At 45.1% G+C, this 25,848-nt stretch overlaps 1 protein-coding gene across 2 annotated transcripts in view; it reads left to right on the top strand.

Annotated features, from left to right (window-relative positions):
- Positions 1 to 25,848, top strand: part of CHM (CHM Rab escort protein) — an 810,608-nt gene that overhangs the window by 558,298 nt on the left and 226,462 nt on the right. For both annotated transcript variants that reach the window (XM_069212659.1, XM_069212657.1), the window contains exon 10: positions 13,820 to 13,924. In XM_069212659.1, coding sequence (XP_069068760.1) covers positions 13,820 to 13,924 — 105 coding nt within the window. The remainder of the gene's footprint in view (positions 1 to 13,819; positions 13,925 to 25,848) is intronic.

Genomic DNA, 25,848 nt, shown 5'->3' with positions numbered 1-25,848 from the left:
GCAGGACGGGGAGGGGCAAAGACAAACTAAAACAATCCTCCTTAGGCCCACAAAACTGTTCTTGGGGTGGGTCTAATTCCTCTTCCAACAAGAAACCTTGGTGCTACATTTGTAGGCAAACAAGACCATAGGGCAGGTGACAGCACTTGTCCTAAAAAGAGCACCAAACCTGCTACCACTACTATGTACTTTGAAACTTTATTTCATGATTAATTAAAATTGCTGCACAATGTACAATAAAACCAGTTCCCACCCATAAAATACATTTGCGGAATCCAGTTGTGTATTATACCCACACATAAAATACATTTGCGGAATCCAGTTGTGTATAAAACACATATAAATAGCTCAAACCGTGTTTTATTCTAAAATACACATGTACAGTACCTAAAAGAAGTCCACTGGTCCATCAGCCTAAGATTCTAAAATCATAGGAGTCCAGTTATATACCCTGCTCGTTTGACCCATGTGCAAAGGTATAATTGACAAACTCCAAGTACTTAGAGTATAGTACAAATGCTGGCTTCATGTACCCCACTTATTATCCACACAAAGGGGATCTGATCTATCGCAGAATCATACGTTGGCTTAATGACCCCTACACAATGTGCAAGTGCTGCCGTCCGATGGATCCTTATATCATAGTAATATAAGAGTTCTATTTCACTGCAGTCACAAGCCTAGAATCCCAAGGCATCTCTATAGGAAGTGATGAATGGTTAGAAGCCATTTCGTCCACAACCCCCCAGTTGAAGCAACCATGGGGACTTTGTCTCTAATTCTAATGTCCATTTACCCCTTCTACCTAACAGTGGGGAGATCTGTTTCACTACAGTCACAGGCCGAGAATCCAGAAGCATCTCTTTATAAGAAGTTGATGAAATGAGTTCGAAGTAGGAGCCATTTTGTCAGCAAAGTTTCTGTGTAGGTTGTGACCCCCTATGTTGATTCTCGCCCTTATTTGGCCTTGTGCACATTGTAGTGCCTTTCTCACCGTGCAAAGTTTTTTCCCAAAGTAGGCCATTTTATGGGGACCACAGTAGTAAATATGACTTATAGCTTCTTTACATTTTCTCAGCCCATGTTTCAGGAACAAGGGTTTTATGAGCTGACATCTCTCTGAGGCCAGACATGAGAAACAACATACCAGGTGTGCTTTTGACACAGTGTGATATTGACACAGGGTGCATTCCTGCGAATATCCCTGCGAACGTTTCCATTTATGCATATAGTCCCAAATCGGGAGAGTTAGAAGCCTCATTTGCAAGATGTTCTGGAACGCTCGATCTCCTAATAGCACTCTCATATAAGGCTGGCTTTTTGTATTTGCGTAACATTCTTATAAATCCATGGCTCCACTGATATTCCCTATTATAGAGATATAATTTTCCTTGGAGACTTGAGCGTCCAGTTCTTTCAACCTCTTCTTCAGCAGAGCTTTTTTGATACAGGCATCTGATATGTAAGATGGCACCAGATTGAACTGTTCCTCAGCCTGTCTTAAGTAAATGACCCAGCTACTATTTTCATCTTTAAAAATTGCTTTCAGGGCCCCACTCAAGCTATCGGTGTTAGCTTTATGGATACTCTCGTAGAACTTAATCATGTCAGTTTTGCACATTATATCTGTTTTTACTGTTTCTAGTTATAGTCGTAACCCTGCGTGTCTAGTTGGTCTGGGGAGATGAAATACCCTTTTGTAAGCCCTCATCTGGCAGTTCTCCAATGAAGTTATTAATCTGTCCGGAAATGCAAGATGACCATAGGAAATTGCAGGTAGTCATTTCTCCTTTATCACTTTCCCTATTGGCTCTGATGTTGGTGCCTTAAGCCGGCAATAGACTTTTGCTAGAGCATAGGAGATTTTCTCTGATTTGTCTGTCAGTGTTGCTACCTGGTGCTATGTTTTCTCTATGTTGGATAGCCAGACTCCAAGGTAATGGTACTTGTCTTCCATCTCTATGTTTAGCGGACCGAGTTGCCAGACTCTTTTATGTTTATTTGCCTGGCGGCCTAAGACCAGAACCTTGGTTTTTGCAGCATGTGCTCTTAACGCATTTCTTTCATTGTAGCTATGTAGTATGTCCAAACCCCTTTTTAGCTCCATCCGGGTTTGAGCGAGGAGGACCAGGTCATCTGCATATTGTATTATAGGCAACACAGTTCGACCAAGTCTCGGAGGCAACATATTTCCTCTAAGCAGTTCTGCACCCAAATCCAACATACACAGATTAAAAAGGGTGGGAGCAATAACACAGCCCTGTTTTAATCCTTGTTGTGTTGATCTTCCTCGTTACATGTGTGCTTGTGATATTAATATGCACCCAGGTGTCAGAAAATAAAGCAATTATCGATGCTAACAGTTTTCTTGGTATCCCCCAGTCTGCCAATTTCTTCCAAAGGATTTGACGCGCCACCCCATTAAAGGCCACACTATAGTCGACGAAACATGCAAAGAGAGACTGGGATGATGGTCTTAGTGCTTCTTGGCCTAAGTATGAGAATGCCAGAACATTATCTAGGATAGAGGAGCTGGGCCTGAAGCAAGTTATATATATGGGTAAAATTTAATTTTCTACTATCCAGCTTTCGAGTTCTTGGAGCAATACCCTTGCGTAGCCTTTGCTGTCTGCATCCAGTAAGGCTATCAGCCTATAGTTCTTCAGCCTGGTGTTGTGTCATTTTGTAAAATTGGGATGTAGTTTGGAGCCTTTCCAGGCCTCTGGGACCACCGAGTAGTGTAGACAGTCATTAAATAGGGCGGTCATCGGTTTGGCCCAAAACGCCTGATCATCGCTAAATGTGCTCCCTGGGAGACAGTTGGGGCCAGGCGCTCCACCACGTTGCGTCTGATACTACCAAGCACCTATTGCACTGCTTTAATGGTGACTGGTTTTTTATTGTATCATCTGGAACCTCAACCTCTAGATGCCCACCAGTATTACCCTGGGTGTTTGCATACTTTTGATCCACATACAGAAAACCCACGTGCCTTTCCCATTCGCTGGCCAAAATCACATTGGCCATGGTTGCGGACACATGTAGAAGGTGGTTAACGTAATCCCATAATTCTCTGCTTTTACTCGGTCGCAGTAATGCCACTAGTTGATTCCAGCATTCTTCGACCTCTTTTAGCTTGAGCTTCCGTACTGCGCCCTTATACTCTTTCCTTGTAAGCCTTCTATTGGCTTCCGTTGCGGGGGGTTTGTTTCTCCTGTAGCGCCTTTCTGCTTTCCGGCATCTCCTTCTAATCTATATACATTCTCTGGTCAATGACCCGTTGCAGGCAGTTTGTTTTCTGCATCCTGATTGTCTTCTGCGCCCAGTGGGGCCCACCTGCTCTCTAGTGGACAGATAGGCATGCAGGTCCTTAAGCACAGGACTCCATTTCTCAATCGCCCCAGATTTATAGTTTATTGGCCCATTAATCTGTTTCCAGACATCATATTTTGCTTTGCAGGGTATGCTCCTTTTAATTTGTTTTGTTAATGGACAAAGGCCAGATATTAATTGATGACCACTGGTTTTTGTAGGGCTCATGTCTCATCGCACTTAGGTCAATTTCTATGGCCACTAGATTATGGTTGCTTTCAGTTCTATTGATCACCTAGTGAGTTGTACATCAGTGCTTAGAAAGATATAATCTATCATAGAGCTATTTCTAAATTTAGGAATGGTTATACCCACTGCTGTTCTACTACAATTAGTTGTTTTCAGGTCATGTTCTTTGAACAAAGATTCTAGATTTGATCTTGCTGGGTCTCCGTGGGGCCTTATCTCCTGACCAAGATGGCGGATAATAAAGTCTCCTGCAATCACATATTTGTGATCTGGGTGTTCATATAAGAATTCCTTTAACAAGGATACAATTGATTTGACCATCATCTATTTGTTACCTTGGCTCGGATTTATATATAGATTTATGACTGTTACCAGGATAGTTTGGTAAAGGCTAAGCCGTATTTGGTTATCAGCTGTATGTCACTTGTTGATTTCTCCCAGTTTATCACTTTGACAGCTAAGTCTAACTTGACATATATTGCAAGTCCTCCAATATGTCTTCTAAACAAGTCCTTTATTTTTTTGTGCCGGCGACTGGGTTATTGTAACGCCCGATATAGTTAGTGGCTCCACCGCCCACGTTTCTTGGAAACACATAATGTCTATCTCATTGACAAAGCTCGCAATACTGGGGCTGGCTATAAGGGAGGCCAGACCTGCCACATTCCAACTAATTATTTTGATCCTGTTATTTTGTGTTCTGAGAGTAAGGCTTTTATGTGTTCTGAAAGTGAGGCTTTTATGGTTAAATATACGTTTCCCCTTTGACAGCCAGTGCTGTAGAGAGCCATTCCTATCCTCGTCTCCTTGTTTCACCGTGATCATCATTTCTAACGTCCATTTGAGGCTCTCCAATGTTCCTTGTCAGCTGTACGGTGATTTTCTTGTCTATCAATTGTGGCTTTATCGCCGGAGTTCCTCTCAAAGCACTAAAAGTTTTCCTATCCGGACGTGTTGAATGATTTCCGATAGACAGAACTCGAGGGTAGCATTCTATAGGTGGTTTGCTGATTTTTATACCCCAGTTTTCCAGCAATCCCTTGTGTTAAAAAATTCTATTGATAATACTTTGTTTGGACCATATAGTCAGAGTAGATTCATTCTTGCTGATCGATCTATGAGTGTTAAAATTTACTGTTAGTAAATCTTCCGTCACAAGGTTCTCAAGTGATGGTATGTGCTGCAGTAGTCTTAAGATGTTTGACTTATTTATTATATCCCATGGCCCCTGAGACACATAAAGTGGAGTAAAAATTATTGTTGATTGATTAGAGTTTTCTTGTGCCCTATCATGCACCAAATCCGCCTCAAAACCCTGAGTGTTGGAATTTTGGCATCTTCTTTCCCTACTCAATACATAGTCCTGGCCCATCCCTAACCCATACATGGCTGGGGTTGCCTCTTGTAAGGATTTATGTTCTTGGAGTCTCCCCTTTTGCCACCCTTGCTTTAATATTGGCAAACTTTCCTCCTGCATCTCGTGAGGTTCTAACCCCTTTGACCATCTGGATTCAGATAATGTCTCTCCGTGGGCTAGCCCCCGATTTATGGGGAGCGTCAGAGTTTCTCCATTATATTTTTGTCCAAAGGGTGTACCTCCATTTTTTGCCGGAGAATTATTTTGGGGCACCCTTCCTAGATTTCCCCCTGTGAAGCACCTTTTTCCACATGTGCCGGATGATAGATTTTAACATCTAGCTTGGCGGTGGCCCCCCTAACATCTCTTCGGTCCCCTCTAACTTTTGTTCCTTTGCAGAGTCTGGCACCCCAGCCTGCGAACAGACCTTCATTCTTGCTGGGTCATCTAGTCCCATATTCTGGGGCGCCTTCTCAGAGTTTACAGAGGCATGCTCAGAGTTTACAGATGCATGCTCAGAGTTAACAGTGGAAACTCTTGCCAGTATATTATCAAATTGAGATTTACTCTTTGTATCACTGGCCTGTGTGGCCTTATTGTAAGCTAATTGTGATATGTGCTCAACATTAGCCACCAGTTCTTCCCCATATGGCGTGGTGGTATTAGTATTGTGGTCAATGATAGAAGAGGAGGCAGACCGCAGTCTCTGTGGTAAAATATGGTGGGGCACCAGCGACGCTGGAGTGTTGCCGGTGGCATGTGATGGTTTCCCATTCTGATTGTGTCTATTAGCTTTTTAGGCTTTGAGGTGATTTTTTCAGTCTCTTCTTATGCCTTATGTCTATTGTGGCTCTTGATTGTTCCTAGTGTGGGGTTTGTACAATGGCATAACCGTTAACCCTGGGTCTAGCCCTTCTGGGCTGTTTTGCCACAGTAACAGTTGGGGAGAGTGGATATACAGCGCCTGGGGGGCTATTTCTTAATTCCTTCTCCCTGTTTCCCTCCTCTTCCCCTGTGGATCTAAGTGTAGACAGTTCTTCTCTACCTGTTGCCTCAATGGGAGCCCTACCTATTATCTCCTAGTGATATACTGCTGGCTTTTCTGTTGGTTACTCCCCCTGATTTACAGTCTAGAATGAGGCATGCTAGCAGCTCTGGCAATGTTGATAGTTTATCTATGATTTCATCATTATATCTCCCTTCCCCTCCATTAGTATGTGGGCTTCTGTTGACCACTTTATCATCCCTAATAAGGAGTTCAGTTTGTTGTCTGACTGAAGTACGCTCTGTGCCGGCATATGGATTAGTTCTAAGTGAATCTCCATCTTGTGTGATTGCTAAGTATGAGCCTTAACTGTGGCTAAGAGGGTGCTATTGATGGTGTTTATAATGCAGGCTGAGCGACCTGCATCGTACAACCCCTCACTGGGTGGTTTTTTTTCTCCTGTATCCTCCATTGCGTCTCCGCTGGGCATGTCATTTCTGCCTTCCTCTTCCAGGCTTGTTTCTTACCATGGCCTGCCTCCCTGGGCTGTTGGATTATTGGGGGCCTGAGAAATCCCCATGTTGTCCGTGGGAGAGGCTGTGGTTGTGCCGGCTATTATCAAGTGGCTCTTGTGTATCTGGCTCCACTGGTTCCACTAATCGAGATTGAGGCCGAAATATTGTAGACTGGTGGATCACAGCCTCTATTTGCAGTTGGTTGTTAGTTGAAGGTTCTACTTGTCCTGTGTTTGACTGTTTGGCTAGCGGGACTGTTCTCGTTGCTTCAGTTTGGCAGCCAAAGCCCATTGCATTGGTGTTAGTATTATTAATATTGGTATTGTTGTTGGAATTAGTGTCATTGCTGAGACCCTATTTTCTCCTTTTGCAGTGTCCGCCAGCTCAATCAGCTCCCCAATTTTTGAGGCGTCGAGGCTGGTGTCTGAGCCGGTAACAAAGCTGGCATAGGGCTGTTCTTGCTCCATTTGCTCTGTTTGCAATGACCTCATGGATGGATCCAAAACCGTCTCCGGGGCGGCTGGAGTGGCCCATGTGACTTGGTTGTCTTCAGATTTATTGAATTTGATGGATTCTGCCACTGCAGTTACTCAAATCCTCGCCCTTGTGAAGTAATTGTGTATGCTTGTTTGGCTCGCATTTGGGGCCATTCGCTTCAGACCCATCTTCTGTTCTTTATGATACCTCCGGGCCTTAGAACCTTCCTCCGAGATCAACTCATTAACATTTCCGTTCCCGCTCTTCAGATCTCTGGGCTCCATACGTTCTTTGGGCTCAGTGGCCAGTATCAGAGAGCTCATAGGGCTTGGAGTCTTGCACACCTTGAGGGGCTCATATGGTACCAACCCTCCGGCGAGCTACCTTCATCTTCATCTTCCTTCCTAACGCTTGTCTTAAACATGTTGGATTTTCCAAATCACCTTGGGCTCTTGTGCCCTATTGAGGTTTTCTGAGCTATAACGAACTGGAAGCCCTGCATGCTGAAAAACATCTGTGTGCCAACTTCCAGTTATCCCCAAAGACTTTAAGGGCCCTTTGCTCATTCCATCTCTTCTGTTTTACCTGTGTCCTTCGCGGCCTTTGTGACCTTTTCATCTGAGGTTTCACCCTCAGGCAGTTTTTTGGATTACTCCAGAGTTTTTGTAAAGTTATATGAGGATTTTGTGGCGTTTTACTGAATTTTATAAACTTTAAGTGTTGAAGGTATTGTCTTTAGTCTTGTCTTGGACTTTGTCTTTGTTGAGCTCGTAGAGTGAATGGGCATATAATCTTTATAAGTGCGCAGGCTGGAAACTCACCTATACCGGTGCCTCACTCTTTCTTCTCGCCTCAATCCTGCCTCAGTGGGTGGCTGCTGTGATCCCCCCCTAGCCGGTTCTCTGGGAGGATGGGGGGCAGTCGAACACTGCCTGTGCCGTCCTCACTCGGGCCACACTCAAGCCCACTCTCGAGCAGGCAGGCTCCGCTATGCACCACGGCTCCGCTGAGGTCCTCCGGGCACCACCGACCCCCGCTGAGCTCCTCCGCGTCAGCACGCCTCATGGCTCACATCTCCCTCAGAGTATTGCTCGAAGGTGAAGTAGCGGTGAGAGCTCCACCAGACTGCCTGGGTATCGTTTACCATGCACTCAGGTATTTTCCTGTTTTTTTGTCCTCAGATGAACTGTGCTTCCTTTGTTCATGATAAACTCCCACAGTCTTGATGAATGTATAGAATCTTTCTTCTCTTGGTCTCCTGTCACACTCGGCGAGGAAGGTAAGCAGCTTTTTGTCTGGGGCTCCAGGAGCTGCTCTGCACTCACGCACGACTGGGGCTGCCTCCTCTATGGACTCAACCAATCCAGCCTCCTCGCTCAGCCACTACTACCACCTCTGCTACCACTAGTACCCCTAGAACCCTTAGTGGTAGCAACAACAGTAGTAGCAGTATTCAGCCCAAAAGTGTAGTTGTGTTTACCTTCAGGACTGTAGTGGGCCCTGGGGCAGACACAGAACCCCCTGAGACAGCTTTTGTCTCTAAGGAGGACAGTGGCTTTGCCACACTAGCTGCTTGTCCCCTTAATACAAGCAGCACTCCTTGATAATTGTGTTGAGGCTACAGGGGCACAGGTGCCAGTGTCACCATAGTAACTGAAAAAATGGTGTCACCTGAACAACACCTTCTTGGTTACAGGTACCAAGTCACTGATGTAAATAACTCCTCTCAGTGCCTCCCCATAGCTATGGTAGACTTTAGCTGGGGTGGGTACTGGCCCTAAACAGGTTGTAATGTCCTCTAACTTACCTGTAGAGTGCCTCCTAGGTAATGACCTGGAGGCCACAGTTTGGGCTGAAGTAGAGTTTAAAGCTAATACAGCCATGCTGGACATCTCCAAACACCTCCTTACCTTAACCTCAACCCAGGTTAAAAAGCAAGGAGAACAAGGAACCCTGGACCCTGGAATAATGGCCCAGGACACTCCAGAGAACAGAGCCAGGCAGAATACATCGATACCCACTGTCCAAACTCCCACTGATGCTCCAGCGATGTGGGACTCCTCACCAGGTGTGCTGAGTGGGCCTCACTGCGATTCCGGTGCTTGCAGTCTTTTAGTTGCCAGTGGGGGCTGCATCCTTGTCTTTGACTCTCCTCACTGCTGATGGTCACCTGCGACTCTCCTCCTTCGGTTGAGTCCCCCTGGACCTTGCTGATCCCCGGCTGCTCTGCAACTCTTCATCTGTGACTTTTGCCTTTGCCCAGGTCTGTTGGTAGTTTTCCAACACCGCACACTGACTGCAACTCTTCTTCCATCGTGGGACATCTCCTGCATCACTTCTGGAACTCCTCACCTGCTCCAGTGACGCCCAGCTGACTCCTTGTCTCCACCGTCGACCTGCTCCTGCCACAACCGGACAGTCCAACTTGAACTGGACTTGGTCCCCTTCTTTTGCAGGCCCTCTTCTGTCAGGATCCACCTTTGGTTTCTTCCAGTCTTGTCTGGTTCTTGCAGTCTTTTTACAAAGTTCTCCGGTGGGTTTGGGGAAAAACAAGGTACTTAACGCTTCTCTCCTGGTCTCTGGGGGGCACCGTGGTACTTACCTTTTGGGGCTCCTTCTTTCTCCAGCTCCCCTCTACTGATTTCACTTCCTTGGGTGGGAGACTGCCTTTCACATTCCACTTACTTGGTATATGGTTTGGTCTCCCCCCCAGGACATGCCACAGAAAGTCTTCTCCCACCTTCAGACTACGATGAACCTTCTGCACTCGCTGGGGTTCGCAATAAACATGTGGAAGTCACACCTGACTCCTTCTCAGGCGCTCTCTTTTATTGGAGCCATCCTGGACATAGTGCAGTTTCGGGCCTATCCTTTTGAAAAACGAGTTCAGGATATTCAGGCTATGATTCTGATATTTCAGTCTCTATCCTGGATTTCGGTCAGGATAACTCTGAGGCTGCTGGGTCCCATGGCCTCCTTTATCCTGCTGGTGACATGTGCCAGATGGCTTACGCGGGCTCTGTAGTGGGACTTGAAGTTCCAGTAGACGCAGAATCAGAGAAGTCTCTCCGGCATTGTTCAGATCTCAGAGGAAACTGAAAAAGACCTGCAGTGGTGGCTTTCGAATCTCAATTGGGTCAAAGGCAGATCCCTCTCCCTTCCCCAACCAGATCTTATAGTAGAGACAGATGAGTCACTTCTGGGATGGGGCAGCCACATGGGAGAGGTGAAGGTCAGAGGTCTCTAGTCTCTTCTGTAATCCAGACTTCACATCAATCTTTTGGAGCTCCAGGCGATCAGGCATTGCATTGTAGGCATTCCTTCCCTCTCCAAAAGGTAAAGTGGTGCACGTGTTCACAGACAACACTACTGCCATGTGGTACTGCAACAAGCAGGGCGGAGTGGGGTTGCGGACTCATTGTCAAGAGGCTCTGCGCCTCTGGACATGGCTAGAACATCAGGACATAATCCTGGTGGTTCAACATCTGGCGAGGCTCTCTGAACGCCAGAGCAGACAAACTCAGCCGTCGATGCATAGTCGATCAAGACTGGCATCTCCATCCAGAGGTCGCACAAGGCCTCTTTCAGCAGTGGGGAGAGCATTGGTTAGATCTGTTCACCTCCGCAGAGAACACGCAGTGTCGACTGTTTTGCACATTGGAGTTTCCAAGGCGTCACCCGCTTGGTGACGCTTTTCGCCTCGAGTGGAACTCAGGCCTCCTTTACGCCTTCCCACCTATACCACGTCTGTCCAGAGTTCTGAAGCTCAAGAACAACCGGTCCCAAATAGTCCTTGTGGCTCTGGACTGGGCACAAAGAGTATGGTATGCAGAGCTACTGAGCAAGGCTACGGATCCTCCAATCAGACTTCTGTTGCAACAGCAGGGGACGGTTCTCCACCCAAACCTGTCCGGTCTTCGCCTAGTTGCGTGGAGATTGAGCTGCAGCAGTTGATAGCTTCTGCCCAAAGTCTGAGATGTTATTCTGGCAGCCAGGTGTCCCTCCACCAAAGCGGTATACGCCCGTCATTGGCATAAATTTGTGGCATGATGTACCAACAAGTCTGTTGATCCCCTTACTGCACCTCTCTCTGAGGTTCTCTTGTTCATTCTTTCTTTGGCCCAGCAGGGCTCTGATTTGGGTACCCTTAAATGTTACTTAACGGCCATTTCAGCTTTTCTTAGATTGCCAATTCAACCTTCCTTATTCTAGTCTCCCATTGTTGGAATGTTCCTTGAGGGACTCACCCATTTGTTTCCTCTGACCCCATTCATTATGCCCTAGTGGGGCTTGAACCTGGTCCTAACCTACCTTATGTGTGCACCTCCCCTGCGGCTCCTAACAACCAAGACTGCTTTGATTATCGCCATCACCTTTGCTCGCAGAGTAAGTGAGCTTCAAGCTCTTTCTTCCAAGCCACCATTTTTTCTGTGCACCCTGACAAAGTTGTGCTCCGTACAAGGGCCTCCTTCCTTCCTGAGGTTGTTACACCTTTTCTCATAGGCCAATCCATCACTTTGCCTACTTTTTACGCACCTGCACATCCCTCTCATGAAGAGGAGAGACTCCGCTGTCTGGATCCAAAAAGAGCGTTGGCGTTCTACCTCAATCGTACTAGTGATTGCTGCATCAAAATGTGCTACTCTTTGGCAAAGAAGCAACCCCCTGAGGCCTTGCGTGCTCACTGTACCAGAGCAACTGCTGCCACCACAGTGTTAGCATGCGGAGTTCCTGTCCTGGATATCCGTCAGGCAGCAACGTGGGCATCCCTGCACAGGTTCACTAAACATTACTGCCTGGACAGTCGGGTCAACAGAGACGGCTACATTGGCCATTCGGTCATGCAACACTTTCTAGCATGATCTTGGTTCGCAGCCCACCTCCAAGGATGGTATTGCTTGGGTATCTATTCTAGCGTAAGGAATCTGCAACTAGAAGTCTCTATGGAATGAATAAGTTACTTACCTTCAGTAACAGTTTATCTGGTAGAGACATATTCTAGTTGCATATTCCTTACTGACCCACCCATCCTCCCCTCACTGCAAACTGATTTCTAGGGACATGAATTCCCTTTTTAGGCCCCTAGTTCGGGCACACCATTCTCAGTGTTTTTCAAGGCTCTGGCATGGAAAGTCGTGAAAGGAAACTATTGTCAGTGCACCGGGCTTGCGCCTATATGCAACTGCAAGGTCATCAGGGCGACCGCAATGCCAAAGACGCATGCAAAGTCAACCAATGCCACCTGATGGTGCGCAAGGGTACTGCTCGATGAAAAATCTCTGGATCCAGTCTGACACCTGGGGCAAATTCTAAGGTAAAGAATCTGCAACTAGAATGTCTTTACCAGATAAATCCTTACTGAAGGTAAATAACTTGTTCTTCTGAAACAAATTGCTAAACAAATTGTAAGCTAATATGGCCAAATACATTTCCAGTACATGGAGAAGCTGTTAGTGTTCTAGAGAAATTTGGTGAATGGTTACGTTTTATTATTCAAGCATCTTTTTACATAAACAACGCCCACATAATTTGTGTCTTTCATTTGCGATTAATTTCATCAGTCCTAGATGCTCATATATTTAAAAACAATAGCCATCAGTGATGAGGAGAACTTTTGCTGCACAGGGTGCACACTCATTTTCATCCACAGCTACCTTGCCTGTCAGTCAAAAGTAATGTTTTCCAGAAAAGGATTTCAGGAATAATTTAGAAACCTCTTAATAGATAACTGATTATCCATCCAAACTTGGATCAATACCTTTTCCAAAATAGCTTTAAGTAATTTCTGTTCACTCCAACTCTTCATTCAAATAATATTCTTTTGCACTAAATCTGCTGCTTTCCATGTAATGAGAAAAGGTTTGGATAGCATAAACTAGAAAAACAACTTTCTTATTGTTATTGTTTTCGAAAGCTCAGAGGACAGTGGTTCTAAAGAAATCATACAGTTTCACAGTGCCTTGTAGAATGTCTTTAAATAAAAACACGGTTGTCGCATTTTGAGTTTTTTTACTGTCAAGAAAACAAATACCATATTACCAGGCAGGTATATAGATTGATATTTGACCTTACATTACACACAAATATCAACTTGCATATGTCTTACTGACTAGTTTAAAACCTCAAAATATGAAAACACGTGTTTTTATTTAAATATACATACGATATAGCTAAAGATAAGTTCCTTAAAAGATAAGTATAGGTTTGAATGCACTTGTCACTAAAGAAATGACCGGATAGCAGATATTTCCAATATGTTTGCTACGCGAAAAAAACATTCAATTTAAAAGTTTTTTTGAGAATAGTCCTTACCCAGTTTCATGGCATGTTTCATGCTCCCCCACCACAGTACACCCCCAGATAGAACTGTAAACCCACCGAACTGTTAATAACCGCCAAAGATGTGAAAAACCATCTCGTTTTCTCACCTCAAATACCTCCTTAGGTTTTTAATCTCACCCAGAACCCAGAGAATAAAGGTCACGAGCATATCACAACAGTGCGTGAGAGCTGTTCTGTATTGTATGTCCTTTTTCAAAGCACACTTATTAAAAATACCTGACATCCCTGTATTTCCTTTCCTGATAATAGTGTCAAAAGGGAGGACAAATTGATTTTTTTCCTTTCTCTCTCTAGGGATGAATACGTAAGTTTGAGTATAACCAACCAAAAATAATTATGGAACGGGCTCAACATTGGAGGTTAAGACTCCTTAAAGCAACATAGATTTGCTTTTACTTTTGGAGTTTTAACTCTGTTTTAGGGAACACTTAGGTGAATGTTCTAAAGAGCCCAAGGATTTATGCTATGTGATAGATTAAACATTCATTTAACTGTAATATTAACCAATCATTCTAGAGTTAAGTAATTGACAACATACTTCAGGTGCTGTTAACTCTGTATTATGGTCTTTTTTTGTCCTAGATGTAAAGCAGTAATTGACAGCAGTGGGAAAAGAATTAATTGCTGCTATTTCATTGTGGAAGATAGTTACCTTGCAGATGAAAACTGTAGAAGTGTAATTTATAGGTAAGTGTTTGTGGTTATCCTTGCTAATTAAATGTATCTATTTAGGTTGCAACATGTGTCTATTCGGAATAACGTTTATCATTAATGTTTGTTATTGGCGCCAAATGAAATTTCATGTTCGAAATTATCCTTCATACTACATCAGGCTCTTAATTCCTTGTTTCCTTGTATTATTCGTTGTTACATTTTAATTTTGTTATTTACGTTGTTACTAATTTTTGCGCAGAGCACTATTAGAAAAAAAAGCTAAATAAAGCTTACCTGTTTTGAACAGTTTCAAGAGCAACACCTTGTGCATAAATAGCACTATTGAGATTTCTATGTACCCTTGCTTGAAGCTAATGTCAGTAAACACACTAGGCCTAAAGACATTAGTTTTGTCAGCTGGAAATGCATTGGTCTACAGTTGACAAATAGTTTTTTTACATTTTAAATGTAGGTATGAGAAACTGAGGACCTCACATATAATTTTGAAAATCGATGTGCCTTTTAACATAAAATAAAGAGAGTGGAGCAATTTAATACGGTGTGAGCAGAATATATTTTCTTAGTACTTTCAGTACAGGACTAAAAGAAGAAGGTGTAGACTGTTGTTTTTCTGACCTATGGGGCTGGATAATAGAGATAATAATGCAAATATTCCAGCGTGCAAAACATAAAGACTAAAAGTACGTGATTATTATTATTCCATGGCTGGACATACATTTATTTAATACACAATATTAATATAACTCCTGCATATTTTAAAAACAAAATAGGAATATCCTCTTCCACAATATAATATCTGACAGCCTTTTATTTTTAAATGGTTATCTCCATATATGTGGTGTGCGGGTCACCGCTCCCTAACTCACAGGAATAATAATGTCTGTCTTATAAATGTTGTGTAAGGAGATTGAGGTGGCTTACTCATCAGTAATAGCACAGAAATAATATTAACTGTCATGCATTGCTACTCCAGTTTTTTTTTCCAATCTTTATTGGCTGTCAAAACTGTAATAAATGGACATACTGTGTAATCAAATATCATTAAAACCACTTAGCGAGTAAACATGTGGTCCAGGACACATGCCCCCAATGGGTAGTGATATAGTAACAATCACACAGATCAAAGGTTCCAGTCATATTTCCGTTTAATTTACCAAAACTCTCCACCCTCCCTGCAACCAGGCAACATACTTAAACCGCGTCAATCTCATAGCTGTCATTTTATCTTTAAAAGTCCCCCACAACGTCACAACTGGGACTTACAAATTTCAGTACTTTTGGTTGTGAAGTACACAGTGCTATGATTCATGGCGTACATGTATCAGATTTACTTCAAGCCCAGTAAAATACCATCTCATGCTTCGAAAGGGGAAAATGTATTATGTCTTCTGCATAGGGCCATTAATTATGACTACTTGACTCCAGCTACTTCATACCATCTCGTGACCACCCTGCAACATCATTGCTAAATGCGATTGCCGATGATCAAGGCTACCTCTGTGAACCAATATGCCTATTTCTGTGATCTAGTTCAATGAAATTGACCCACCCACACCAGACAGCAGTATTTCTAGGCCTTTAAAGAAGAAATAATTCAGTAACACTGGTAGCGCTGAAAGAAATATAAGAGTTGTGGTAATAGCAACATTTTGACAACTGCAACCCTTCCTATGGGGGAGCAAGGGAGACTCTTCCAAAAGGCCATTGAAGCATGAATCTCCACAACCCCTTTGCTATATTGTCCTGTACCATTCTTTTATCCTCATGGTATACCCAGACCTCCAAGTAGCTAAAGGTGTCCGACATCCAGGGAATGATGTTTTTTAAAATTTGAGGGAACCCTGTACGGCAGTGCGTGAGAGGGAAAAAGACTGGATTTGCCCGAGTTCATTTTTAGTCCCAATGCACTCCTGAACTCTGCTGTGGCCCTGAACAGGCTCACCTGCGTGTTTTGAAGGTATAAAAGCTCATTGTCTGCGTAGTGTAATAATATGGAGGGAGGAGTATGCCATAATAAGATTCCACTATCCAATTCTTTGTCTCTGAATACAGCTGCCAGTGGTTCTATTGCCAGAGCAAAGATCAACGGGGAGGGCAGACAACCCTGGTGCGCGTGCCCCTAACAAATGCTCCATGCGTCTGTTAATGCTTGACTGTTTTCAGCCCTTGCAACAAGCCCCTCATACAGAAATTTCATTAATTTCATGAAGCCTTTTTCCAAGCCCAGATACCGTAGCACTGTGAACATGAAAAGCCATTGCGTGTCAAATTGTATTTCTGTATCTAGCGATACCACCAGTGGTGTCGACTGCGAACTAGGTATCTCATCCAAGACATCAAAAAGTAGTTTTTTATTTATATGTCTGCCTTCCGTGCATAACACTGCTCTGGTCACAGTGAACTAAGGATCGGACAATCTAAGCCAATATATTTGTTAGTAATTTCCCCAGGATTTCATATTCTGAGTTAATGAAAGATCAAGTTCTGTATGAGCATGCGTCCAATAGGTCTTAACCCGATTTTCATAACAGCACCAAAGTAACTGTTCTAGTGTATTCTGGCAATTCTCCCCTTATGACTGAATCTTGATATATTGCCAGAAGCTTAGGAACAAGTTGCGCTCCGTAAGTTGAGTAAACTATGGGTGGCAAACCATTGAGGATGGGGTTTTCCCCTTAGCGAAAATATCTATGGCAACATTTATGTCTTGCATAGCGATGGGTCTCCCTAACAGCTCCCTTTGTTCCATGTCAAGTACAGGCAGTGTTATAGTGTTCATAAATGTGTCTATGAAGGCCATATTTGTGTCAATTAGGATGTATTATTATGGTTTGTAATATTGTCTCAAGACCTGAGTAGTGGCTGATTGAGTGTCCAATAAGTGTCCCTCGGACCTTTTTGTGGCACAGATTGGTGGTTTATTCAAGCATATCTTGAAAACCATGCATCATCTGACCTGCCCCAAGAATGTTGGCTTTGTTAAGTTCTCATTATAGTGCACCCAGCTAAGGCTGTCAACTAGATAAAAGTATTCCTTTTGCACCTATACTTTGCAGGCATTATGATTGGAATCACATGACTGGGATCACATTCTGTAGTATTTTCCAGTATCCTCATTTCGTTTTCTTTATCAAGAATCTGGAGTGTGATAACGTTTTTCACACTATTTGCGGTCATAAAGCAAGACCCCCTAATGACCACTTTGAATGTGCCCCATTCCATGGGCACATTATAAACCGATCCCTCATTCTCTTGAAATAGTGTATGCATGTTAATCAGTTTAATCAGATGTATTTCTCATTAGATGCGCCCAAAGTTGAAACTGCAAATCATAAAGAATGCAGTCTTACAGCCCTCACTAATCAGTAGTATATATGCTCATCCCTTTTAGAAGTGAGATGAACTGTAAGTCTCCCTATTCTGAGAAGATATTCTAACAAGTTTTAAAAAACTGTGTCAAACATACCCTCTTAGCAACAATATCATTAGTGTGTCTGTACAAATTTGCTAAAAAAAAAATAGAACGATACTCTAAAACAGTGAACATGTTTCTCCATATATTTTACAGATACATCAGGACAAAACAGAGTTTCTGGACTAGATGAGTATAGGTCCATATACTGACACAGGAATCACCATCCCTTTTAGTCATAAATACTTCCCTTTAGCATTAGAAATGTATGTATGTGGTGAAAGTGCCCTCAAGCCAACAACATTGTTTGTAAAAGAAGTGAGTATTTTTCTCACGTTGTCATTCCCTTAACCAAACACATAATAAACCAAAGTCCCAGTCACAATTCCCTTATCCAGATCTTTCTATCTATCTAAATTAGTGGCGGTCTCCACTAAGTAGTCATAGTTAGGACCTAGTTTCTATAGAAAAAGTATTTTCGGGGTGATCCTTCAAGTAGGGGCTGAGAAAAAGGGGTGGGAGGGGGTCCCAAAACGTTTTTTCCCCATTGCAGTTTTTCCCTAGGGATTTTGAACCGGAATAGGGATTGATGGATTTACATAAAATTTGTCAGAAAGGTAGCTTTTAGTCCTGAAAGCGCCCTTTTTGTTATTTGATGTGAATCTGTTGAGTAGTTTTTAAGATATTAAAGAAAAAACAAATTGGTATATATAAGAACGCAAAGGCTCTGCAAACCCTCCAAATCTCGTCCTGAGATCTGATTGCCGGCCAACCCTTCAGGAAGGAAGTGTTTGCAGCCATCTTGGGACTCGACTTCAGCTGAGTCTCAGAAAAAAAGTTAAAAAATAAGAAAAGGGTCAGGGTCAGGGTAGGGACACCCTGACTCCTTAGCTCTGGTGCTGTGGTCCCAGAGGGACCCCCCGAGCAGAAAAGCATTTTTTTTAATTACTTTTCATTACAAGTCATGATGGATCCAGCAAAAATAAAAAATAAAATTAAAAAAAAAGTGAGGCTTCCGGTGCTTGTTTTGTAAACAGCCCCCAGGTGGGCCAGGTCCCGGGGCATTAAAAAAGGAGGGGGTGCACAGGACCCCCTCCTTGGGCTTAGATTAGCCCAGGGTACCAATACCTCAGTACCTCCCGGGGCTATAATTAAGTAATGTTGGAGGGGGGGGGGGGGGGCCTGGCCCCCTGCACAAAAAAGGGACCACTGTCTCCCTGGGGCAAAGTGTTTATCTGTAATGGGGGAGGTTTGTATGCCCTCCCCCAAAGCCCCGGCGAACCCCACTCCACTAGGGCTATATATGAATTAATGCGGGGGCCGGGGTGGCCCCGAGGACCACCACCTCCCTGGGGCAATGTGTTTATTTAAAACAGGAGAGGCCGTATGGCCCCTCTTCAGCTCTGGGGACTGCCACCTCCCTGGGGCTATGAAATAATGCCCCCACGGCCCCAGGGACTGTCACAACCCCTGGGCATTTTAACAAAATTAAGGGAGTCGGTGGCCCACCTACAGCCCCAGGTCCATACCGGTTAGAGGGGGGCCGCACAGCCCCCGTCTTGGAGCAAATAATGGCCCTGGGGACCGCCAACTTCAGGGCCGGCTCCTTATATGCCTTGGGGCGCCCCCCAGGGACATTGCTGTTTGCTGTGTCTTGGGGAGAACTTTGACAGCTCCCGACAAGTCACAGAAAGCACTCCGGTTCCAGCAAGCGAGAGCTGTCAAACAGCTCTCCCTTGCTGGAAGCTGAGAAACGATTGCTCTTACAGAGAGGGAGCTGCATGTTTAGCAGCTCCCTGTCTGGGACAGCAATACAAGCTTCCACAGGAGGCGGGGAGCTGGCTGGGACAGTGGGGGCCTTCAGGCTCCCCGCGCGGTTCCCAGCAGTGGTGACTGAATGCCCTGGAGGGCACCCAGATAACACGGTCGGTCCCTGGGGTAAATTGGCCTGGGAGGAGGACCTCGCAGCCCCCCCCTCACACCCAAAAAAAGTTAATGGTGAGGCCGGGCCTTGAGGGATGTGGTCCCAGGGCCCAAAATCGGCTGGAGGGGAGGGTCATACCCCAGGGGATGGGGTTCTCTGGCTGAAATAGGCCAGGGTAGTGGGGCTGCACGCCCTGTGTCCCCATGGAATTATAGTGGGCCCTGAGAAATGGGGTCCCCGATACCAAAATCGGCCGGTGCACAGGGGCCATGCAGCCTCCTCCCCCACCATGGACAATAACCCAATGAGGTAGCACTTACTACCTAACCAGTAGAAATTGCTTGAGTTGGGTAGACATTTTGTACAAAACTGTGGACTATTGTTGGATGAACAAGCAGGTGAACTTCCGTTCTGGCCACAATGCTCATTTCACAGAAATGAAACCTCAACAGGTGTCTCACTTGAAGCTCCCCTTCTGGAAAGAATAAATGATCCTAACTCCTGGGGTTCGCGAAGGCAAAGCAAGTGTGCTTACTTGGCGTTTCCATATTGAAAAACGATGTGAAATCCTTCATAGAGGTGAATGCATCGTTTATCTATTGGAGCACAATCATTGTCACACCCACATAGACCCTTTCACATCCACTCTCACACCCAGAGATACCCTCTCACACCTATTCTCACACCCAGAGAATCAGGCCCTGTGGCCAACTCCCTCTGGGCATGGCCAAAGGCTGTGTGCCACGTGGGGTTGGGTGGTTAGAGGGGGGTTGGCCACAGGGACTGGCCACATGCCATGCCCTGCGGCCTACCCCCGACATGCTCGGCCAAAGGCCGTGCACAGCTGTGGTTGGATTAACATGAAGTAATGTAAATTACTTTACGTAAAAAAAAAAACATAGAAATTTAATGAAAAAAACAAAGGTCACAGGGATGTTTTAGTTAGGAAATAGAAGGAAAAAGCCTCAGAAATTCACTTGAAAAACCAAAGGTTACGAGAACGTTATAGTTAGGTTCTGAATTTACTCGCACAAAAACATAGAAATTCAGCAGTTCTAGGTAGTTATTTCAAGTATCTATAACTCACAGCCTAAGGTAACTATAACTTGCACCCTAACCAAGCTCTGGTAATTAGCCCATGTATTACAGCACTCATGACAACTTTTTTATAACGTCAATAAAAAATAATAATGAAACAGAAGTCAAATTAACGAAGAAAAAACTGTGCATGGCAGGGACTCAAATTATAGTTACCTTTGGGCAGGATTTATAGTTATTTGAAATAATTAACTATAACTGCCGAATTTCTATGGCTTTGTGCAAGTAAATTCAGAACCTAACTATAACGTCTCTGTAACCTTTGATTTTTGATAGTATCCAAAATGACATCCACTGGTGTATACTGAGATCGCATGGAATACCACAGCAGATATTTCTCCTTATCAAGATCTTCTTTATTATTTTACTTGCAGTGTGGGAGATAGTAAGTGTAGCTTTGAAGTCAAGACATGGGACATATTGAGTATAGCTTTGAAGTCAAGACCTGTGTAAGACAGGGAAGCGTAATACCAGCATTGCTCTTCAACCTAGCCATTCACTGGGTGATGCAGCGCACAACAGACTACCAAGCCAGATGCATCAGATGGATCTTATTCTGTACACCAGAGGACATTCACCTTGGATCGTATTCGCTACACAGGAGGACCTTCACGCACAACAGACTACCAAGCCAGAGGCATCAGCTGGATCTTATTCTCTACACTGGAGGACCTTCACCATGTGCAGGAATAGATGTCTGTCCTCAACATATATGCACAGCAAATGGACTGAAAGATCAACAAGAAGAAATCTGAAGTCCAGCATCCCAAACCCTTCACCAGTCGAGGTGGGATGGAGAGGAACTAACCATGACTGAAGAGTTCACCTATCTAGACAGTACTATGAGACAAGATGGAGAGGCAGGCAGTGACATTAAGAGTGGAGGCCAGGAATGTCTTCAGGTTGCTGAATAATGTGTGGAGGTCATCCCGGTATTCCACCAACACCAAGCTCTGGTTTTACCAGAGCTACGTTCAGTCCACACCCTTGTATGAATCAGAATGCTACTGGATGACGAAAAGCAACATCACCAAAGTGTCAGTCTTCCACACCAGTAACCTAAGAGGAATCTTGGTAATTTTGTAGCCTCAAACCATCTGCAACAAGAAACTGCTCATCAGATGTAAGCAACGGAGTATGGACACCATTGTGAGAAAAAGATGGAGATGGCTTTGGACAGGACATACCATCAGAAGAGAACAAGATTCCATCTTTAGAACAGCTCTCCGCAGGACCTCAAAAGGCAAACGGAGGAGAGGTAGGCCAAAGAGCACCTGGAGGTGAACTCTGGAAACATAAATACCCTGACCAAAGCGAGGGCACTGTACAGAATCTTGCCCAAGACAGAAGTGGAGGTCCATTGTTAATTTTTTACCACGTTTTTACTTCTACCTCTGGTAGGTCAACATGTTTCAGCCGATGGCCCTCAAACGGCATTGGTGGCTTTTGCCTGGACTGGGATCCCTGCTTTCCTATGCTAAATCAATTATACAATCAAAAGCCAGCAAACATACTTACAGTACCCAATATTCTTGTTCCTGCTGGAGAAAAATTGCTTCTTTAGCAAATTTGTAAATGGTGCAAGCTGAATTTAGGTTTGCACCAAAACATCAAACACAGGATGGGTAGCCACTGAAAACCACTGCAAAAAGTTTTTAAAACAAATGTAAAATATCAAATAGCACATAGCATTCCTCAACACATACTACCTATGTTAGCATATGCTTAGGGGAACCCTGTGGAGGAATACTATGAGGGGAGCCTCGTTGTTACACTATGGTAAAGAACATCATGGAGAAGCACCCAATGAAGAAAAGAGACACAGTGTCTCCTTGCAACCCCTGTGTGTACTACTTTGTCAAAGGTCTAACCCTACTGCCACACCTAGATCAGTGTCCTGACATTGGTCTAGTGAGACACGGCATGTATAAATGCCATTGTCGGCGTTTAATGCGGTCACAATGATGGCGAGATCTATTGTGCCATGCTGAAAGAAAAGAAAGGTGGTTATAAGAGTTTTTACAGCATGCAGCTGCGACCCCTGACTTGCCCTTTGCCACCCCTGGCACTGAATTTGCAACCCCTGACCCAGAGGTGGCAAAGTTAGTGCCAGGAACACATGTATGTGCAAGTATGTATGTATGTGTGAGTGAGAGTGGAGGTGAAAGGGTGTGTTATGTCACTTCCGCTACCCCTGACATTTTGGTGAATTGAGGTCCATGAGCAAACTCTGTGTAGAGCTTAGTGTTAAGAAATCGGGGACAGTTATAGTTACATTATCAGTATTATAGAGCATTCACCATATGGAACAATGTATAGGGTAAGAATCACTGAAATGTATGCATATAGCGGTTATTCATATTTTTGCACAGTGTAGCCTAACAATTCGCCAGAAGTATAGGAGCTCACAGATAGATACAGGGGAATATGCACTGTGTCTAATAAATGGAAAGTCATGCTGTGTTACTAATTCATGACCTGGGTACATACAAAATGTATGCCAGGTTGCACTGCCCACTGTATGTATGGTTGTAACTTACCGAAGTATTACTGTTGACAGTTTTGGTCAACGTATCAGGATTACCTAGGTGGCCTGTAACCACAGTGAATCATTGTTCAATCCTTGTATATGAGTTTTGAGGCGATATACCTAACTTTGCTTTTTGGTGAGTAAAATCTGGAGTGTGTTACTGTGTGGACTTTTAAAATATTACCCAGGGTGCGTCGCCACGCCGGCATCCAAGATGGCTGCACAGCAGTGAAGCTCCGGCTGAGGATGCCCAACAACGTGGTTATTGGGCAACACAACGCATTATGCTTGCCTAAAATCCTGAGGCGCCAGTGAGGAAAGACCATCGGCCCTGATCCTGCGCCTTTGCGGGCCCCGATTGCAAGCAGGGGCACAATCCTGGCTGGGATGGCTGCGTGGCCCGCTGCGTGATCATGCCCTGGTGGGTCCCCCATTAACGGCTCCCTGCCTGAGTTCCTGGCTGCTCGGGCCACTGGTCCCCCCCCCCCCCCCCTCCCCCCCCCCCACAGAGACGGTGGAATATTGGATGGGCCCTTCTGTGGTTGTGGGTCCCAAATTGAGTGCTTGGCCTGTGCCCTGACCTGTGCACCCTGGGTGGCCCCCAGGGTGCCCCCTTCACCAGCGGGGGCCCACGATCCTGCTGACCAAGGCCCTGTGAGCCGCGGAGACCTCACAAGGGATGGGCTGGAGAGTGCTGAGATGTGCGGTGAGTGCACTGGGGGCAGCTTCGATGGGGGGCTGTGAACTTCCCTAGACCATTGGCTACCCCCCTCACCCCCACCCCCAAACGGTGCTGTGCCTCGGGAAGGCCTTAATCCTTGCTCAGGTGGCAGGCTCGTACGCCAGCGACAGGTGGAGCCTTGCTGTCATTTTGCCAGAACTGACCGCTGCGGGCAAGGCTCTAGGGCCGGGCCTCGTGCACACCGGCCCCCAACAAGCTATGATGACTCATGGTAGTTGCACCAGGGCGCGCACCTCCTGCGGATCTGGGTGGTATCAGGGATTCTTCTCTCAGTAGCGTGGCCGCTGGTGCTTGCTTTGGGCATTTGTGTGCCGGGGCGTTGGAGCCTCACTACCTGTCCTTCTTGCAGTTCACTTAAAGGGCCCTGTGACTTGCCATTCTGTGATTGCCCGACCATACCACGCTGCTGCAGAGATTTCCTTGCCGCTCATTCACCATGGGGAAGGGCAACAGACAGCGAAAAATCCCCTTTGAAAGGGTGGAGTGGGTCGAGATTCTGGGGCAACACCTGGGGCATCTACCCGAAGCCCAGGCCAGACTGTGGGCAAATACGTGACTGGGACAACCGCAATAATGGCAGAGCTGTGTGTTGGCTTTCGCTCAGTTGGCACTTGTTTTGATGCATTGGCGAGCAGATTGAATTGTATGCGCCAGAAGATCGACCGTCATTCCACCTGCCTGGACGGAGCAGAGGAACGCATTTCTGGGATGGAAGATGTCACTACATCACTCACCAGTCGGATGGATAAAATGGAGCGGCTCTTTAAACAATGGCACTTAAGAACGAGGACTTGGAAGCCAGATCGCGCCGGAAATAACATTCACATAACTGGCATTGCAGAATCCACCAACATGGGTTGTCCCAACCAGTTTGTGTAGTGGCTCCTGATAGAATTGTTCGACCTACAGAGCTTCACGGATACATTTGTGGTCGAGAGGGCACACAGATCTCTGGGTCCTTGACCCCCGTCAGGTGCCTCTCCTCTGCCTCCCATTGCCCAGCTGCTTTATTTCCGGGATAGAGCACAGCGCTTAGGTCGGCCCGTGAGCGTGGTTCATTGAACTATCAGGGAGCCTCTGACACCATTTAGCCTGATTTCATGTTAATGGTCCAGGAGGCCCGTTGCAAATTTCAAGATGTTAAAACACTTCTCCGCAAAAGGGGATTGGATATGGCATGTTATTCCCTGCAAGGCTACTCACAGACATCAGAGGGAAAGCCTGAATCTTCGATGACACAACTGAGGCACTAACCTTTTGCAAATCACATACCACTAATGCCACTTCTTCCCCTATTCATGCCTCAAATCATTCTGCCGATGCCTCGCTGGACTCTTCCGGGGAGGACCTCTTTGCCAGCGGAACCGCTACTTAGATGGTTGCGGGGTCTAGCCTCCACGTGATGGGACACTGGTAATATGCTGTTCTATACTAGCCTGTTGTTTGACTTAAAAATTGTTCTTAGTTTGTTTACATGTGCCCAATATCAATGGAAACACTGTTACGTTTCCCCTGCACCTCTGGGCACCGATGGCCAGGGTGTTACCCTACCCTCTGGTTTCTACCACGTTTAATGTGTTCTAAGATGCATTTTTTCTTGTTTTTTTCTACAGGGATTCATTGAGCTGATTAGGCTCTATGGGGGTTATTCTAACTTTGGAGGAGTGTTAATCCGTCCCAAAAGTGACGGTAAAGTGACGGATATACCACCAGCCGTATTACGAGTTCCATAGGATATAATGGACTCGTAATACGGCTGGTGGTAAATCCGTCACTTTTTCATCACTTTTGGGACGGATTAACACCTCCTCCAAAGTTAGAATAACCCCCTCTGTGCTTGGGAGGATTCTTGGGATGATTGTTGTTTTGTTGTATGTTTAAGACTATGTTCTCGCCCGTCCACTACTGGCAGAGAGTCTGCATACACACTATGGACTTGCGCACCTGACCATTACACCCGGTATTCTACCTTTGGGGCATGACTGCTACAGCTCAAGGCACATTTAACGACCTTTCATGCCTCACTTGGAATGTAAGGGGTTTATCTAACGCAAAGAAAGGTAAACAGGTACTAGCTTATTTAAATAGACTTGGGGCTAAAATTGCTTTCTCCAGGCAACTCATCTTTCCCCAAGGGACTCTCCAGCATTTGCCAAATCCTGGGGGCAGCACAGACAATTTTCCAGCTACAGCTTCTATTCCAAAGGGGTATGTACACTCATATATAAAA

The sequence above is a fragment of the Pleurodeles waltl genome, chromosome 2_1, assembly GCF_031143425.1.
Source record: "Pleurodeles waltl isolate 20211129_DDA chromosome 2_1, aPleWal1.hap1.20221129, whole genome shotgun sequence".
NCBI lineage: Eukaryota > Metazoa > Chordata > Amphibia > Caudata > Salamandridae > Pleurodeles > Pleurodeles waltl.
The sequence above is the reverse complement of the archived record's forward strand: the minus strand, read 5'-3'. Positions and strand labels throughout refer to the sequence as shown.